This window comes from Chiloscyllium plagiosum, chromosome 13 (assembly GCF_004010195.1).
Source record: "Chiloscyllium plagiosum isolate BGI_BamShark_2017 chromosome 13, ASM401019v2, whole genome shotgun sequence".
Lineage (NCBI taxonomy): Eukaryota > Metazoa > Chordata > Chondrichthyes > Orectolobiformes > Hemiscylliidae > Chiloscyllium > Chiloscyllium plagiosum.
The window spans coordinates 4764882-4783244 of record NC_057722.1 but is presented as its reverse complement, the minus strand read 5'-3'; the positions used below and the strand labels follow the sequence as shown (position 1 = coordinate 4783244).

Genomic DNA, 18363 nt, shown 5'->3' with positions numbered 1-18363 from the left:
TCTTATCTCAGTCCCAACCCTCGGACTCAGTACCGCCTTCTTGACCTGCAATCTTCTTCCCGACCGCTCCGCCCCCACCCCCTCTCCGGCCTATCACCCTCACCTTAACCTTCTTCCACCATTCCCAATGCCCCCTCCCAAGTCCCTCCTCCCTACCTTTTATCTTAGCCTGCTTGGCACACCCTCCTCATGCCCGAAATGTTGATTCTCCTTCTCTTTTGATGCTGCCTGACCTGCTGCGCTTTTCCAGCAACACATTTTTAAGCTCTGATCCCCAGCATCTGCAGTCCTCACTTTCTCCTTCAGACTAAAAAAGCCAATGTAGTTCCTTGTGTTTGAGTAGTGTTTTTATATCCTTAGGTTGGATTGAATAGTTATGTAAGAGTGCCCCATGTTTGCATGTACTTTGATTCACTGTTACATTTTAAGCCTCAACTGTAACATAAATAGAGGGGAGCCATTTGTAGATATACTGAGTATCCATTGAAGTGTCCTAACCCAGAACATCAAATTAAATATTGAACCATGTATAAGGAGGAATAGATGTTATACAACATTCCTTAGAAATCTTCCCATCTCATTGTAATTCTAACTGCACAATTCTGGAGACTTAGTCCCTGGAGGTAGCCATTCCATGTGGTTAAGTTCAACAACATCAAAGGAACAACTGCTGAAAGCTGATCACCACCAACAAGGGAAAAAATATTGTGGGCATCAGATGAGAAGCTATGATCCAGTTTTGATCCTTTGGTTGTTGAATTTCCTCTGATGTTTAAGCATCTGATATGATGTCTGTGTAATTATATATGTATGTTGTAAAGAAGGCTAATTTGACTTTATAAAATGGACATCACTTTTGATAAATTGTTGGTGTTAAAGAACTTGAAACAGTGCCGTAACAGAGTAGATGTTAAAGCTTTTTGTCTTGCACTCATTAGATCAGGATGCAGGAAACCGACTTGAAACAAGACACCATTTTATACTGAATGAGAAGAGATGCTAATTTATTACATCTTAATTGGCAGGAGCTACAGCAAGAGCAGTTAACTGCCAATCAGAATTTTTAGATCAGAAAGGTTGATTTTGATTGCTCAGGGCATTGCCATGAGGATATTTGGAGTTTGGCTAGATCCGTGAACCCTTTCTTTATACATGCATTGTACCTTTTTCAAGTTTCATTTGCCTTCATTAAACAAGGTCTTAAGTATTTGTGTGTAGTGGCTAACACTCGAATGCATCACCTCTGCCCGATGATCTTTAGTTGGTTTCTGGTGTAGCTATTAGCACAATCTGGATTATTTAGTAAATAGTTTCCAATAGCATAATCACACCTGATGATGGGTATACTTTTCTGAGGCTTGTTGCCTATAAGTAGTCTGCCAGCTGTCCTCCAGCCATTAGACTACAGACCTGGACTCTCACTAGCACGAATGCCTATATCACATTATTCATGGGTGTGGTTGGCTAAACGGTCTCTTTGGCTTAGTGGCAGCATCTTGTTAGGGGGGAAGCCATGTGGGGATTTTCTCCTGTTATCATGCAGAATACTTTGGTTATGCCCTACCTCTGTGTCAAGCATACTCTGTGATTGGATGGCTAGGTTCCTATTCACAAGGAAATCATTTATTAAATAAATGGGACTGTACTAAGAATTACATTAAAAACTGATTTAAGATCATTAACTGGGCTCACAATATGTTGCACTCTGCATATTAGAAGCTATGTACGTAAGTATTCAACCATGCTTTATGTGAGCAAAAAGAACTTTTATATACTTGCATCTCTTTTGAAGATCGGCTTCTTGATCCAGCCAAACTCTGCATCCTCTGTAATGCTGTGACCAGTCAAAATCTATCTGCTTAGTCTGAGAATTAAGATTGACATTAACTATTCTTGCTGCACATTCATACCAAATATAGCCCAATGCGTCAGCATCCTCTTAGACCATAAAACAGTGGAGCCGAGGTAGGCCATTCAGCCCATCGTGTCTGCTGCACCATACAGTGGGATCATGGCTGATCTGATCATCTTCACCTCTACTTTTTTCCCATAAACTCTTGATTCCCTTTAAAAATCTGTCTATCTCAGCCTTAAATAGACTTAATGACCCAGCCTTGACGACCTTCTGTGGTAAAGTATTCCACAGATTCACTACCCTCTGAGAGAAGAAATTTCTTCTCATCTCTGTCTTAAATGTGTGACCCTTCAGTCCCTCCAGGAATATGATCTGCTTACTCCAATGGTGGAGGCAACCTCCAACTATTCAACTGCAGACGCCATCACACCTGAATTCTAACATCAAGTTTTCAACTCCCTTGCCTTAGAAAAAAATTCTCTATGGCAATGATAAACTAATCTTAATTCATTCTTCCAAAGTATATTTTATGTACATTTATGTTTAATGTTTAAGTATTTTTAACTAAGACCTTCATTGCTTTGTACTTAGTAACTTTCAGCAATAGTTGTGTAATAAATTAACCTTTATCTTGCTTAAAACTATAGCTTTGCTGCCGGTTATTTTTAAATTGGAACAGTTGAAAGACTAAAAAGGAGCAGAGTGAACTATTCATATTCACAGTTCATGGAGCACACTGATCACGCTGGTGTCGTTGTGACGCTAGGCTTCTGTATCATGGCTTAAGTGAGGTTCTGGAAGGCTTATGCCTGTGGGACTTTTACTCCGATATCAGAGAAAGGGAGATGCCAGGAAGAATATGTGATTCAACATTACATCGTGGGATCAAGAGCCAAACCAAAGAATTATAGCAACTGCTTATCAGGTGGAGGCTGCAGTGCTGTATTTTTAAAGTGATTTATGAGTGGCATTTAGTAGCTGATGAGACATAGTATCCATCTCACTGAGTATTCTTGTAAAAGTTATAATGTTGAAGGACAGTATTCTTCGGGAGGAATTGCAAATGTGGTAATCTGTCATGGTAACTGACCTATTTTGAGACAGGGTCGTATAGGGGTTGCTGAAAATGTGTTGCTGGAAAAGCGCAGCAGGTCAGGCAGCATCCAGGGAACAGGAGAATCGACGTTTCGGGCATAAGCCCTTCTTCAGGAAGGGCTTATGCCCGAAATGTCGATTCTCCTGTTCCCTGGATGCTCCCTGACCTGCTGCGCTTTTCCAGCAACACATTTTCAGCTCTGATCTCCAGCATCTGCAGACCTCACTTTCTCCTCGTATAGGGGTATTGAGTATTTGTGCTAACCTGCTAGAAATTGCACTAACAGTTCAGAACTGAGAAATATGCTGAAGTGTTTACTCTTAGCACTATCAATCATGATCAAGAGTATTGTGTGTTGGGGCCTGGAAATGGAAACTGTTGGGCAACAGATTCCTTTGATATAGACAACAGACTGTCCTTCAGCAAAAGTACGTTCATCCTTAAAACCTGACAGCGAAAGCTGATGTGTTAGATTGTGGCTCAGCAAGAAGGAGGAGAAGTTGTTGAAAGTTATAGATGATTAGAAGAGTCAGACATCAGTCACTTGAGGATCATGTCCTGTGGCCAGTCCTTCAGCAAGAACGCATTCAACGTGAAAGAGGAGCGGAAGATGATGGACAATGTTCAGAAATTGGCCAAACGTTGCCTGTCAGCTTTCTAAGGAAAAGGAACACCTGACCTTGGTCATGAGTTAGTAAACTACATAATGTGTATGTATCTACATACTGGAGAACTGTAAGAATACCTATAGGTATTGAACCATTGCCCCTGAAAGTACCTGACATTCCTGCAAATGTCAATCATGCATGATTAAAGCGAAACTCAGCTAACATAACCCTTCAAAACTGTCCTCGTGTGTTAACAGGCTACTCATAATATTGTTAGAATATACTATTTATTATAGTTATGTACATTGCTCTTGTGCCAGCTCTCATCCTTGGAATGTTTCACTGATCCCCCTTCTCAATTTTCATTTAAAATCTTTTGTATTATCTCCCCGCTTGAGTGCCCTGCCAAATTTCGTAATCAGCTATCTTCATTGCTTTTCTTCCTTGACCTCTGCACTGAGCGACATCTTAACTTTGTGATTTCAGCATGCACCTCAATTCTCTCCTCTTGTCTTCATTGCCTCCTTCTTATCCTCCTTTAAGCTGCCCCAGTATGTAAACTCTCCTGTAGCATTCTGTCTTCAACTTTCCATCTCTAGTTTCCACCATACTTGTGTCAATCACTGATACTTTTATCATTCTCTTGAAGGAATTATTAATTCTGCTGCACATCCCCTTCTTTCTCCCAACTATACAATCTATGACCCTGGAAAAGCCTCTTGCTTTTTCCCATCCCTGTGCATCTCAAGTCATCTAGTTCCTTGCCCACTTCTGACTCTCTTTCTGCAGATATTGTTTCCCTCAGTTATACTGTCACCTCCACCATTGCCCTATTCTTCCTTAAAACTATTCCGCTCATTCTTGTTCCCCATTGTGCCTTTGTCTCAGCACATTTAAGTCAGCGATGCAGATTTAAGTGATGGTGGACAGCTGGTGTATCTGTAAGATCTGCTTCCTTCTGTATCTTCTCTTCCTTTCTTTTCCTATAGTATGTTGGATGAACTTGCTGTAAGGTGGCTTTTGCCTTTAGCTCTCATCTTTGACTCATGTCCACTTTGAAGTCACCTTCTCCATACGCTGCATCTCCTGGCCCACATGATAACTATGTTAATGTTTTCTTGTCAGTTATTGGCTCCCATTCTGTCATTGCCATTACTCTCCTCAAAATCATACTCTCTGTTCCTCATCTCCATCCTTTCTTCCCTGAGCAAAGGTCTCAAATGTGTTGTGGCCTTGCAGAGCTATACCCAGCTTGGCTATGTTGTAACTATGATTCCTTCCATGAATCTTTGAATCGGGCTAATCCCCTGTTGTAGTGCCGAAATGGCTCTTGTCAAATTTGCAAACGGCATTGCGAGTGAAAATAACCTAATAAATTATTGCTTTTCTGCATTCTTGACCCAATTTTCTCTTTATTACAATAAACCCCTCAATCTTCATCCAGTACCTTGATTCAGGAGCTGAGCTGGATAGAACTACACTAATCTGATTTCACTCTTATCAAACCAGTCAAAGAAACACCTACCATTTCTTCCTCTTGCTCCTATTCTGTTACTGTTGTAGATTCCCATAGATCTATCCTTGTCACCCTCCTTCTCCTTTGCACGCTGTCTCATGGTAATGTAATCTGGATACACAACATGGCATTTCTCATGTATGCTGATGACACCAGCTTTACTTCACGACCAGTACCTTCAATGTTTCCATTGTCTCTAGTTTGTCACAGTGCTTGTCTGGCTCCCAGTATTAGATGAGTAGAAATGCCCTCCAGCCAAGAATTGGGAAGACAGAAGCCATTATTTTTGGTCCCTGTCATAATCTGTGATCCCTAAGTACTGACCCTATCCCTGACTCTGGCAACTGTCTATAGCTGAGACATTGATCACCATTTTGGTACCATCTTTGACTCTGATCAGAATTTGGAGTCAGTATCCTCTCCAGGACCACCTGCTTCTATCTTTGTAATATTGCTTGGCTCTACCTCTGTGTCAATTCATCTGCAGCTGAAGTCCTAACTCATATTTAAGTTTCATCTACACTTGACTGAAGGTCCCTTCTGTCTTCCAATCATACAGTTATAGAGATGCACAGCACAGAAATAGACCTTTCAGTTCAACTCACCCATGCCGACCAAATATCCTAACCTAATCTAGTCCCATTTGCCAGCACTTAGTCCATATCCCTCTGAACTCTTCCTATTCATATACCCATGCATATGCCTTTCAAATGTTAGTTGTACCTAGCTCCACCATTTCCTCTGGCAGCTCATTCCATATATGCACCACCCTCTGCGTGAAAAGGTTGCCACTTAAGTCCCTTTTAACCTTTTCCCCTCTCGCCCTAAACCTATGCCGTCTAGTTCTGGACTCCCCCACCCCAGGGAAAACATGTCTGTTTACCCTATCCATGCTCCTCATGATTTTATAAACCTCTATAAGGTCACCCCTCAGCCTCCAACGCTCCAAGGAAAACAGCTCCAGCCTATTCAGCTTCTACATCTGGCTCAAATCAGCCAACCTTGGCAATATCCTTGTAAGTCTTTTCTGAACCCTTTTCAAGTTTCACAAAATCCTTCTGGTAGGAGAGAGACCAGAATTGCATGCAATATTTCAAAAGTGGCCTAACCAATGTCCTGTACAGCCGCAATATCACCTCCCAATTCCTGTATTATCAAGGCTCTGTCCAATAAAGGAAAGCATACTAAATGCCGCCTTCACTGTCTTATCTACCTGCGTCTCCACTTTCAACGAGCTATGAACCTGCACTCCAAAGTCTCTTTGTTCAGCAGCACTCCTCAGGACCTTACCATTAAGTGTATAAGTACTGCTCTGAATTGCCTTTCCAAAATGTAGCACCTTATCTAAACTAAACTTCTTGGCCCTTTAGCCCATCTGGTGAATATCCCATTATACTCTGAGGTAACCTCCTTCGCTGTCCACTACACCTCCCAATTTTGGTGTCATCTGCAAACTTACTAACTATACCTCTTATGTTCACATCCAAATTATTTTTATAATTATCAAAAAGCAGTGAACCCATCTCCGATCCTTGTGGTACACCATTGGTCACAGGCCTCCAGTCTGAAAAGCAACCCTCCACCACCACTAACCCTCTGTCTTCTACCTTCGAACCTGTTCTGAATCTAAATAGTTCTCCCGGTATTCCATGAGAACTAACCTTGCTAACCAGTCTACCATGAGGAACCTTGTTGAACGCTCTACTGAAGTCCATATAGATCACATCCAGAGCTCTACCCTCATCAATCTCTTCATTATTTCTTCAAAAAAACTCAATCAAGTTAGTGAGAAATGATTTCCCATGCACACAGCCATGTTGACTATCCCTAACCTGTCCTTGCCTTTCCAAATAAATGTAAATCCTGTCCCTCAGGATCCCCTCCAACATCTTGCCCATGACTGACGTCAGGCTCACTGATCTATAGTTCCCTGGCCTTTCCTTACGACCTTTCATAAATAGTAGCACCACGTTAGCCACCTTCCAGTCTTCTGCCACCTCACCTGTGACTATTGATGACGCAAATATCTCAGCAAGGGGGCCAGCAATCACTTCTCTAGCTTCCCACAGAGTCCGAGGGTACACCTGATCAGGTTCTGGGGATTTATACACCTTTGTTTCAAGACATCCAGCACCACTACCTTTTGTAATATGGATGTTTTTGAAGATGTCACCATCTATTTCCCCACATTCTCTATATTTCGTGTCCTTCTCCACAGTAAACATTGATGCACAATACTCATTTAATATCTCCTGTGGTTCCACATATAGGCTGCCTTGCTGATCTTTGAGAGGCCTTGTTCTCTCCCTAGTTGCCTTTTTATCCTTAGTATATTTCTAAAATCCCTTTTGGATTTTCCTTATTCCGATTTGCCAAAGCTAGCTCACGTCCCCTTTTTTCCCTCCTGATTTCCTTCTTAAAGATACTCCTACTGCCATTTTACTCTTCTTAGGATTGACTCAATCTCTGCTGTCTATACTTGACATATGCTTCCTTCTTCATCTTAACCAAAACCTCAATTTCTCTAGTCATCCAGCATTCCTTACATGTACCAGCCTTTCCTTTCACCCTAGCAGGAACATACTGTCTCTGGACTCTCGTTATCTCATTTCTGAAGGCTTCCTGTTTTCCAGCTGTCACTTCACCTGTGAGCATCTACCCTCAAATCAACTTTTGAAAGTCCTTGCCTAATACCGTCAAAATTGGCCTACTTCCAATTTAGCACTTCAACTTCTTGATCTGGTCTATCCTTGTCCATTTCTATTTTAAAACTAATAGAATTATGGTCACTGGCTCCAAAGTATGCTCCCACTGACACCTCAGTCACCTGCCCTGCCTTATTTCCCAAGAATAGGTAATGTTTTGCACCTTCTCTAGTAGGTATATCCGCATACTGAATCAGAAAATCATCTTGTATACACTTAACAAATTCCTCTCCATCTAAACCATTAACACTATGGCAGTCCCAGTCGATGTATGGAAAGTTAAAATCCCCTACCATTACTGCCCTATTATTCTCACAGATAACTGAGATCTCCTTAGAAATTTGTTTCTCAATTTCCTGCTGACTATTGGGGAGGGGTCTATAATACAATCCCAATAAGGTAATTATCCCTTTCTTATTTCTCAGTTCCACCTAAATAACCTCCCTGGAATATCCTACCTAAGTACAACCGTAATGCCATCCCTTTCCCTCTCCTCTCTTGCCCCCCCCTTTCTATCCTTCCTGTAGCATTTGTATCCTGGAACATTAAGCTGCCAGTCCTGTCCATCCCTGAGCATGTCTCTGTAATTGCTATGATCTCCCAGTCCCGTGTTCCTAAACTTGCCCTGAGTTCATCTGCCTTCCCTGCAGGCCTCTTACATTGAAGTAAATGCAGTTTAATTTGTCAGTCTTACCTTGTACTCTGCTTTGTTCCTGCCTGTCCTGACTGTTTGACTCATTCCTTTTCCCTGCTGTACCAGTTTCAGATTAATCTCTTTCCTCACTATTTCTGAGCCCCAGTCACCCACCATACTAATTTAAACCCTGCCAAGTGGCTCTTGCAAATCTCCCTGCCAGTATTTTAGTCCTTTTCCAATTCAGGTGCAATCCATCCTCCTTGTACAGATCACTTCTACCCCAGAAGAGATACGAATGATCCAAAAATGTGAACGCTTCTCCTCTGCACCAGCTCCTCAGCCACGCATTCATCTGCTCTGTCCTCCTATTCTTACCCTCACTAGCTTGTAGCACTGGGAGGAGTCCAGGAATTACTACTCTCTGATCTCCTTTGAGTTCCTGCCAACTTTCTATATTGTCCCTTCAGAATCTCATCCTTCCTATGTCATTAGCTCCAAGGTGTATAACGTCCTCCTGCTTGTCCCTCTCCCCTTTGAAAACAATCTGCACCCTCTCCAAGATACCCTTGACCCTGGCACTAGGGAGGCAGCACACCATTCTGATTTTTTGCTGCTGGCTGCAGAAATGTCTGTCTGTGCCTCAGACTAGAGACCCCAATCACAATCGATTGCTTCGAACCAGACGTACCCCTCATTACATTAGAGCCAGTCTCAATACCAGAAACTTGGCAGTTGGTGCTACTTTCCCCTGAAAGTTCACCACCCCCCATATTTTCCAAAACAACATACTTGTTTGAGATTGGGATAGCCACAGGAGACTCCAGCACTATCTGCCTATCCCTCCTACCTTTCTTGGAGTTAACAGATCTGTCTGACTGTGTATCTGTGGTTTTTCCTCCCTTCTGTAACTGCCATCCATCACACCTCTTACTCATGTAAATTCCTTATTGCATCTAACTGCCAATCCATGCCATCTGATCAGATTTGCAACAAAAGACACTTCCTGCAGACATAATCATCGGTTACGTGGAAACTCTTCGTCAACTCCCACATCCAATGCTGTACTAAAAGCCATCTTTGCTCTTTCACAATCTACTGACCAGAAAATAGCACCGTCCATTGCTCTAAACAGAACACTGCTCCAGGCTAATTTAATATTTATTACTTATATTTTTAAAATTTAATCAAGGGACAGATCTCAATAAAATGTAACCCAGAAAGAACCCACTCTACTCACTATTGTATATTTACAACAAGGCTACACTTAAAAACTATGCACTTATCTGTTCCTGTGCTGAGTTCTCCCACACAGGTTCCTCCAAGGTCAGCTGTGAATTTTGGTGTTTGTTAATTTTTCCTAGATGCACTCTGATGTCCAGAGATACTTGAACTGAAACTGCAAAGGCAGTAACTGTGCAGATTTACTGCTGTGTCTGCTAGCAGTATGGGTTTCTTTCACTGACCATGTGGTCACTGCCTTTGTCTGCCTTCCTCCTTTTTAAAGTGCTGTTGTTTTGATATTTTATCCTCAAGTTCCAAAACAATGCAACAGTATACAGGTATAAAACAGTAACTGCTGCTACTGGAATTCGATGAAATCACTTCCAACACCTAAAATACCTGAGCTTATCTGGGACTGTGCTGTATGTATCAAATCATATTCACTCACCACCCCTGTGCTAGCGGTTTCCAGGTCCAGTGACACTTTTGGAAACCTCATCTGTTTTTCCCTTATTCTCCTTGCCTTTTTGTCCCTGTGTCTCTAACCTGCAGCTCTATTGGAGTTCAGTGTCGAATATTGTTGGAAACCATTCTGTTGAAATGCCTGAGTTTGTTTCACTGTGTTTTTAAAAATGCTGTCAACGTGCAAATTGATGTGATGGTTCTTACTTTTGTTATGTCTGTAATTCTCCTCCTACAGCAAAAAGCTTATGGCCAGGGTCTGATGGATGAAATCTGCCACCGTCTCAATCTTGTCGAGAGTGATTATTTTGGCCTGGAATTTCGCAACAGTCGGGGAAATGAGGTATGTAGTCTGGACAATTCTGTGCTTTGATGACAGCAGTCTAAATCTCAAAGCAGCAAATGTGTTGTCACTGCAGCTGTGCATAAATGGGAAAATTATTTAGCCAATGGGGGTTACACTGATTGTGAGCAAGACTCCTTTCCCCAAATAAATGATCTGTGACTAATCAGTAACGTCTGAGTGCATGGACCTGTATGTAGAACATCATCACCAGAGTACGCAGTATTTGTGTTGGTGCGCTGGGCATTTTGCCTGATTGTTGGCCTTGAGTTTGGTTGTAAATACAGATCATTGCAACAATGTGCTTGCCAAACACTCCTCTCCTTGTCTTTTTCTGTTTTGTCTCTCCTCGCCTCTTTAATCCCTTTCCCTTCTAATAGACACTAAAGAATCACTGAGCAGTTTCGAATCCTTTTCTTACAGTGAAGCTGGGCATGGTAATGACGTTCAGTCTAAGTAGTGGTTTATTGTTTATTTAAATATTTCCAATTGATTTCTTGGTTGAAAATGATCTTTGATCAGGTTTAGTGGTTTTCACCCTACCCCTGAAGCCGTGCTTTACTGAAGGAAAGATAGGGGACAAGTTGAGTTCACATTTAAAATGAAATCTACAGCCTTTCCTTTCAATCATGTCTTTAGAATAGAAACCTGAGACTGGGATCAAATGCATTTTATGCCAAGCTCTCTAAGGAGGAAGTGGTTAGATAAACAATAGAGCTTTACTCTGGAAGGAGAGGGGTCAATTATTTAGGGAGGGAATTCCTTTTGTGAAGCCTAAGTAGCTGCACATTACTGTGTGTTGAAGTTTTAGATTGGGTCATTCATCACCTAGAAACTTTTGGATTTTTTTCAATTGTTATCTTTTTCTCCCCTTTCCCAGGAGATTTTGTGATCGCATGCAATGGACTGATGTGTGTGGAAGTTACACCATGTCAATGGACCAACATCAGTTCTTTTCATATGTCAAGGCAAAACTTTGACTAAATAATCAACCAGATGAAAAAAAATAATGCTCCTCTTAGAATAGTCCAAACTCACCCAGATCTATAAAGAGCAAGTTATTTCTGAGAAATTGTAATAGTTCTTTGAGGAAAGAGTTGTTGATGAAGGATATCAATTGAATGTTCTGTGCCCTGCTTTTGTAAAGGTGTTTGAGTTGTGACCCACAAGAAGATTTGCTTAAAATTAAGAAACCCATTGTTGAAAGGAATGTGGCAGCTTGGATAGAGAATTGGCTTAAAAAAAAGGATAGAGCATTTTGGCTGTTGGATGCATTTTTGAGCTGGAGGAATGTGATAAATGGGTTTCCCTCAGTTAATATTGCTCTCATCATACATAAATCATGACTTCTGCATAAGAGGCATAATGTAAAAACGTGCCCGCGTTTCAAGACTGGGATGAGTGTTTCATCTGAAAGAGTTGGAATTGTTGAATGTAAGTTTTCGGCAGCGAAGTGCTTGCTTAAATATGAAATGACATGTTTTTGGGAGGAAGAAAATTAAATGTAAGCTATGTGATTAAACTTCAAAGTAAGTAGGGAAGCAGAGAGACTTGAAGGTTCAAATATATAAAATTTCAAGCAGGAGGGCAAGTTAACAAGACTAAAACTAAAAAAAAAATGCCTGTCCTAACTTTTTAAAATAGGGTCCAGAGTTGGAAAGGACAGATATGATGCATAATACGATTAAATCATTGACTTGGACCATAGTTGAAATATTCTGTCCATATTTATGGGGATGGTAGTGGGGAAGGTGGCTTGGGGAAGATGGCCTTTCTCTAGGAACGTTGTCAAATCTTTGGAATAAATGTAGAATTCTGTCATGGTTCCAGAGATGAGGCTTTCCTAGTGAAAGGAGAGTGAAGCAATCTGGACTGTCTTCAGTACGATAAAGAGAGGTAGATGATTGAAAGCTGGAAGTGTCATGCTGTTTGGTGTGCTGCTAACTTGGGGATAAATTTATGATCATAAGAAGCGGGGAAGAAATTGTTTTCTTTTTATAAAGTGTGTTGTTAGGCTATGGCACTGTCCTAGCAGAAAATGGTCAAAGTTTAGTCTGCAATAACTTGTAAAGAGAATGGAATACGTCTTCAGAGAAAACAAACGTTTAAAGTGTGTGGAGGAGCCCTGGTTGCTTTGTTCTTGGTCTTTTAGGGAGCCAGTCCAGGAGTGATATCCCAAATTGAGAGAAACCAGGGGAACATGTCTAAAGCAGAAATGCAATAGGTGACAAGCATTTTATGCGATATGTAGCCTTCTCCCCCACTGCAAAGAATGTAGCTTATTTCAGAATTCTGCGTGCAACATGCAAGATTTCCCCTCTTCCTGACTTTACATTCTCAGTGGTAGCCCCCACCTAATCTATCAAATGTCAACAAATGAAAGTAGACAGTAAAGTATACTACCAGTCCTGGAAAATGGACAATGCTGTGAGGTAATTTTGTAGCATATTTCCAATATTATGTTTAATGTTCCAATTTATTCCCTTTTTGAATTATGTGTAGATATTTATTTAACTGGTCGAAGAGTTAACATGAATAAATTAACTACTTTCATTATGAAGTGCCATGATTCAGAGATGATGTTTTTAAGATGACAAAGAAATGCCATCAGGCTGTTTGTGTTCACACATGTGGAAAATGACATGCCCATTGTCATTCCCTGTTCCAGTGGGTGTAGTGTCAATGTGAACTAATTAAACAAGCTAGAGGGATAAAAGCAGACTCATGATTGAGGAACTTTCTGGGTATTTCTCAATTTAAGATTGGAAATTAGTGCCTGCAGCAAACTGTGTTCAGCTAATGATGCTGGGCAGTATTTAGGCTACAAATCTGCTGGTGTTTTAAACTGCTGCTGCAGTCAGTGATGGGAATGTGCTGACCTGAGATCACCTTGTTCTGCACCCCTCCTGAAGTTTTACACATGTGGGAAAAGTACACTCCTGCTGTTTTGGACTTTTAAAAAAATATTTTCTAGTTAACTCAAACCTCTGTAGAGTAAATAGTTGGAGAGTGCGAATCTTTGTTCCCTGTTCCAGTGGATCTGCTCCTTAACATCTCTTTATGAAATGTCAAACATCCCTCAAGGTGCAACCAGGATAAATGACTTTCCATACTTCACTATAGTATTGCAACAACTAGAAGATTGTAGCGTAAGCGATCCATTTAAAGGATCATGCTGGACAGTTGACATTACCCTGGGCAATGAGCGTTGTCTGATGAGAACAGACTCAAAATGAGAAGTTTCATGTCACGTTCCAAAGGCCTTCTAATTTTATTTGACTAGGCTGATGCTAGAACAGGTGCAGTTTTCATGGAGTGGCCCTTCCACTGGCCAGCTTATTTACAATTGGTTAATAACTGAAGAGCACCTTTATTTAACACTCCTATTGCATTACTGTGTGTGTTCTGTCAGTGGTACAGTTGTTTAACTTTTTACCTTTACAAGCAATCCTTGTCTTTTAATACCAATTATCACTTAAATAAGTGTTAAGTTTTCATGTGTTTCAGTGGTGCTTTGTCATTGGTAATACAGAACTTGAGTATTGCTTTAAAAAAAAAGACCATTCTGTCAAAGCTTTTCATCTTGCACTTACAAAGGCAATTCACAAGGGCCAACAACCTTTCCATGGCTTCTAAGAAGTGAGAGCTGATTGGTTGGCAAGTAGACATGAATGATGGGGGTAGACATGAATGCCCCACTTAGATTGTGCTGGTCAGATAACTGTCAAGTTTTGTTTAACTTAAACCAAGCATGTATACTGGTTGACACATCGGCCAAAAAATGAGAGAGTGGCTTTCATTTGTTTTGACCTGGAGTAAGTGCAACACATCTATGGGACTTTATTAACTGATGTGATGTCCAGCCAGTGCAGTGGCACCACACTGAGCCCAAATGACTGTTTTAGTTGATTGTCAACATAGCTCTTAGCACGGACAGGGATATTTAGCAAATGTTGTCCAATCACATAATTATTTCTAATTTTGGACACAGCTTTGGACTTTCCAATCATGGGCTGGTTGGCAATGGTCAGTACCTGCTTTGAACAGTGGAAAGGATATGATGTTTGATATGATCTGCTAGTCCTTGGGATGTAGACCCTATACACCTAGCATCTGCAATCCTTTAGTTCAAAGTCTCAAATAACCCGTGTTTTCAAGGATTTATATGTCCACAAGATATAGCATGGAAATTTCATACCCACAAATATGCTTCAGTGTAGTCCTTCTGTTATCGTGGTTAAGCTGTAAACGTGTTTGACTCATAATTGCTGTTGTAAACTATTTTGCTAAACATGCACATTTCCTCTCCTAAACATCCGTTTATAGTGAGAGCATAGTTTGTTTACAGATATTACAGATCTTGAGATATTAACTGTGCTGGTTTGCAATTTCTTTGGTACAGAATAATTTTGAGCAGGACAGATGTGGTCACAAGGAGAAGGGCTTAAAACTTATAGTTTAGCTGTTTATTTCCAATTTTTGTTTGCACTCAAAAACATTAGGTAGAGCTACTACACCTTTGATGGGAAATAATTAAATTTTATTATCAATATTTTATTATCAAGTGTCAAGACTTACCAAAGAACTCCAGATGCTGGAGATCTGAAATAACCAAAAAACAGAAATGGTTGGAGAAACTCTGCAGGTCTGGCAGCATCTGTAGAGAAATCAGGGTTAATGTTTTTTAATCCCATGACCCTTTGAAGAAAGGTAACTGGACTCGAAATGTTTACGCTCTATTCATCTTCACCGATGCTGCCCGGATCTGTTGAATTTCTCCAGTGATTTCTGTTCGAGATGGAGATATTCATGATCAGAGTTTGCTCCCAACAGGACAGATAGGCACTGTCTTTTTCATCTTGCTAATTTGGCTAATGGTCTCCTCTTGGGGTACTAACCTCACACCATATGGTCTTGAGCTTTAAATGATGTGAAATCCTGAAGGGTACAGGTTATTTAAGATGTTCAGGATCTTTATTAAAGATAGGGTTGGCTTCAATCATTTATATTAGCATTATATAGAAAGATGTTCTTGATTTAGCCATGTATTATGCCAAATTGACAATCCCTACCTTTAGGATTATAAAAGTTTAATTAAATATGACTTGTGTCAATAAATGTAGTTATCAAGAATGGACTGACAGCAGGCACTTGGGTAAAAGGTCTAATCTTTTTGTACAAATCTAATTTTGGTTGTAAATTGCATTTAGCTGAAATCTACAATTTAAATTCTAAGATTCCTAGCCTTTAACAAGATCTCCAGTGTAGGACAGTTGGACTTGCTTAAAAAACTAGCTGAAACTGATTCCTCTGACTGGGTTAGAGGAGGGGTGAGGGGAGCAAGGGGAGGTGGGGAGTGTATAAATCTAAGAGTCATTCAGCATATAATGGTAAAGGTTGCAAAAAGAATAAAAACAACTTCAAAGACCTTATCTGAATGCATGCAGCATTTGAGACAAAACAGAAGATCGAGTGCAAATAGAAATGTGCAAGTATGATCTGGAAGCCATTGCTGGCAGGGTGATATGGAATATTGAAGGGTAGAGGACAATTAAGATGTTCAGAACGTTTATTAAAGGTGGGGGTAGCTTCAATCATTCATACGAGCATTATGGAGAGAGAGAGAGGTTCTCAGTTTAGTGACAGGATGTAGGGATGGCTTGTGTAGAGATGAGAAATGATAAGGGCAAGGAATCACTTGTGGGCATGGTATACAGGGTGAATCATAAAGATAATAATAATGGGACTCTGTGAGAAAGGCATAGTGGTGACCATTAGAGATCTTGATCTGTGTATAGACTGGAAAATTTATATGGATCAGCCTCTATCAGTTACTTCAAACCACATGTTCTGGAGCCAAAGGGCTATGCAAGATTTAGTTTTGTGCAGTGGGATGGGATTAATTAAGGACTTTGAAGTTATGGCACTCTGGAGCAACAGCAATGATAATGTGATGGAATATTCCTTCAGTTTGAAGGAGAGAGGTGTGGGTCTGAAACTCTTTAAAACTAAACTAAGGGAAATTATAAATGCATGAAAGCAGAGCTAACTAAAGTGGCAAATTACGGTAAAGGATAGGTCAATAGAGTTGAAGCAGCAGACATTTACGGAGATAATCTCAGAATAGATGCATTCTATCAAATGAGAGAAGGTACAAGAATGGACTTGCCCTCTGTTTAAACAATTATTCGGACTGAGTATGGAAAGAATCAGGAATCTAATTTCAGGTTCAGCAGATAAACTGACAACTGTGAGAAGGGGGGACAATCAAGAAAGGACTGAGGGTGTGTGCATTATACAAAACAAGGTAAATGAATTTGTTGCGTAGATTGAAATAGATGATGATGTGGCTGCAAGGGGATCAGAGTTGCGAACCAAATATCCAATGATACACGTTGCATTGAAAGGACAGGCAAATGGGCATGGTGGTAGAATTGCCTTGTTAATGAAATTAAATCAATAATAAGTGATCCAGAGTTGAAAGGCATAGTCTGTGTGGGTAGAGTTAAGGAACCACAAAGGAGAAGTGATACTGACTAAATTGCTGGAGTTGCAGGCTGACAAGTCCCTGGATCCTGATGAATTTCATTCTTGGGCCTTGAAAGAAGTGGCAATTGAGATATTTGCATATATTTTCAATTGGTAAAACTCCCTGGATTCAGGGACAGGCTTAACAGTTTGGAAGACAGCAACTCTAACTGTTTTCATCTGGAAGGGAGTGTGACAGAAGGCAGGTAACTACAGGCCAGTTAGCTTAACATGTGTCTTAGGGCAAATGTTAGCTGCTAATATAGAAGTTATAGCAGAGCACTTGGATAAATTCAAGGTAATCAGGCAGTCAGTGTGGGTTTGTGGAGGGAAAGTCTTGTGACCAATCTATTGGAGTTCTTTTGAGAAAGTCCCACACATTGTGAATAAAAGGAAGCATCAAGTGTTATTGTAGAAAATAAAAGTTCATGTAGAGTGTAGGATGTGGAAATGGATGGAAGATTGGCTGCTTAACGGAAAGCAGACAGAAGGCATATTTGGATGGTTTTCAGGTTAGCAGGAAGTAATAAGTGTTATCCCATGGGGATCGGTACTAGGGCTTTCACTGTTCACAATTTATACAAATTATGTAATTGATGGGTCGGAAGGTATGGTTGCAGCATTTGTTGGTGACACAAATAGCAAGTTGTGAAGCGAAGGTAAGAAGGCTACCAAAAAAGAGGTTAAGTGAAAGGCTAAAGTTCTGGCAGATGAGGTAAAATGTAAAATTGTACATTTTTAGATTAGATTCCCTACAGTGTGGAAACAGGCCCTTCAGCCCAACAAGTCCACACTGACCCTCCGAAGAACAACCCACACAGACCCATTCCCCAACATTTGCCCTGACTAGTGCACCTAACAGTGGGCAATTTAGCGTGGCCAATTCACCTAACCTGCACATCTTTGGAGTGTGGGGGGAATACTGGAGCACCCGGAGGAAACCCACGCAGACACTGGGAGAATGTGCAAACACCACACAGACTGTTGCCCGAGGTGGGAATTGAACCCGGGTCCCTGGCGCTGTGAGGTGGCAATGCTGACCTCTGAGCCACCATGCCGCCCGCTTTTTATAGGGATGGATGTTGACCAGAACAGAGGAGGACTCTCCCTCTGTTCTTTAAATGCCCAGAGACTTTTTTTATATATCCACCCAAGCGGACAAACAACACCTCACATCTTATTTGCAAGGTTAAAAATCACACAACACCAGGTTTAATTGGAAGCACACTAGCTTTCGGAGCAACGCTCCTTCATCAGGTGATTGTGGAGGGCTCGATCGTAACACAGAATTTATAGCAAAAATTTGCAGTGTGATGTAACTGAAATTATACATTGAAAAATTGATTGTCTGTTAAGCCTTTCATCTGTTAGAATACAGTGACAGTTTCACTT

General features: G+C 40.8%; 1 protein-coding gene across 7 annotated transcripts in view; it reads left to right on the top strand.

The window, feature by feature from the left end:
- Nucleotides 1–18363, top strand: part of farp2 (FERM, RhoGEF and pleckstrin domain protein 2) — a 182375-nt gene that overhangs the window by 35892 nt on the left and 128120 nt on the right. For 6 of the 7 annotated variants that reach the window (XR_006313336.1, XM_043701708.1, XM_043701709.1 and 3 more), the window contains exon 2: nt 10339–10443. Coding sequence is in view for 5 of the 7 variants with exons in the window: in XM_043701708.1 (XP_043557643.1) it covers nt 10339–10443 (105 nt within the window). In the remaining 2 variants the exon portion in view is untranslated. Of the gene's footprint in view, nt 1–10338; nt 10444–18363 lie in introns of those variants that run through there. The other variant, XM_043701712.1, reaches the window with a different exon arrangement.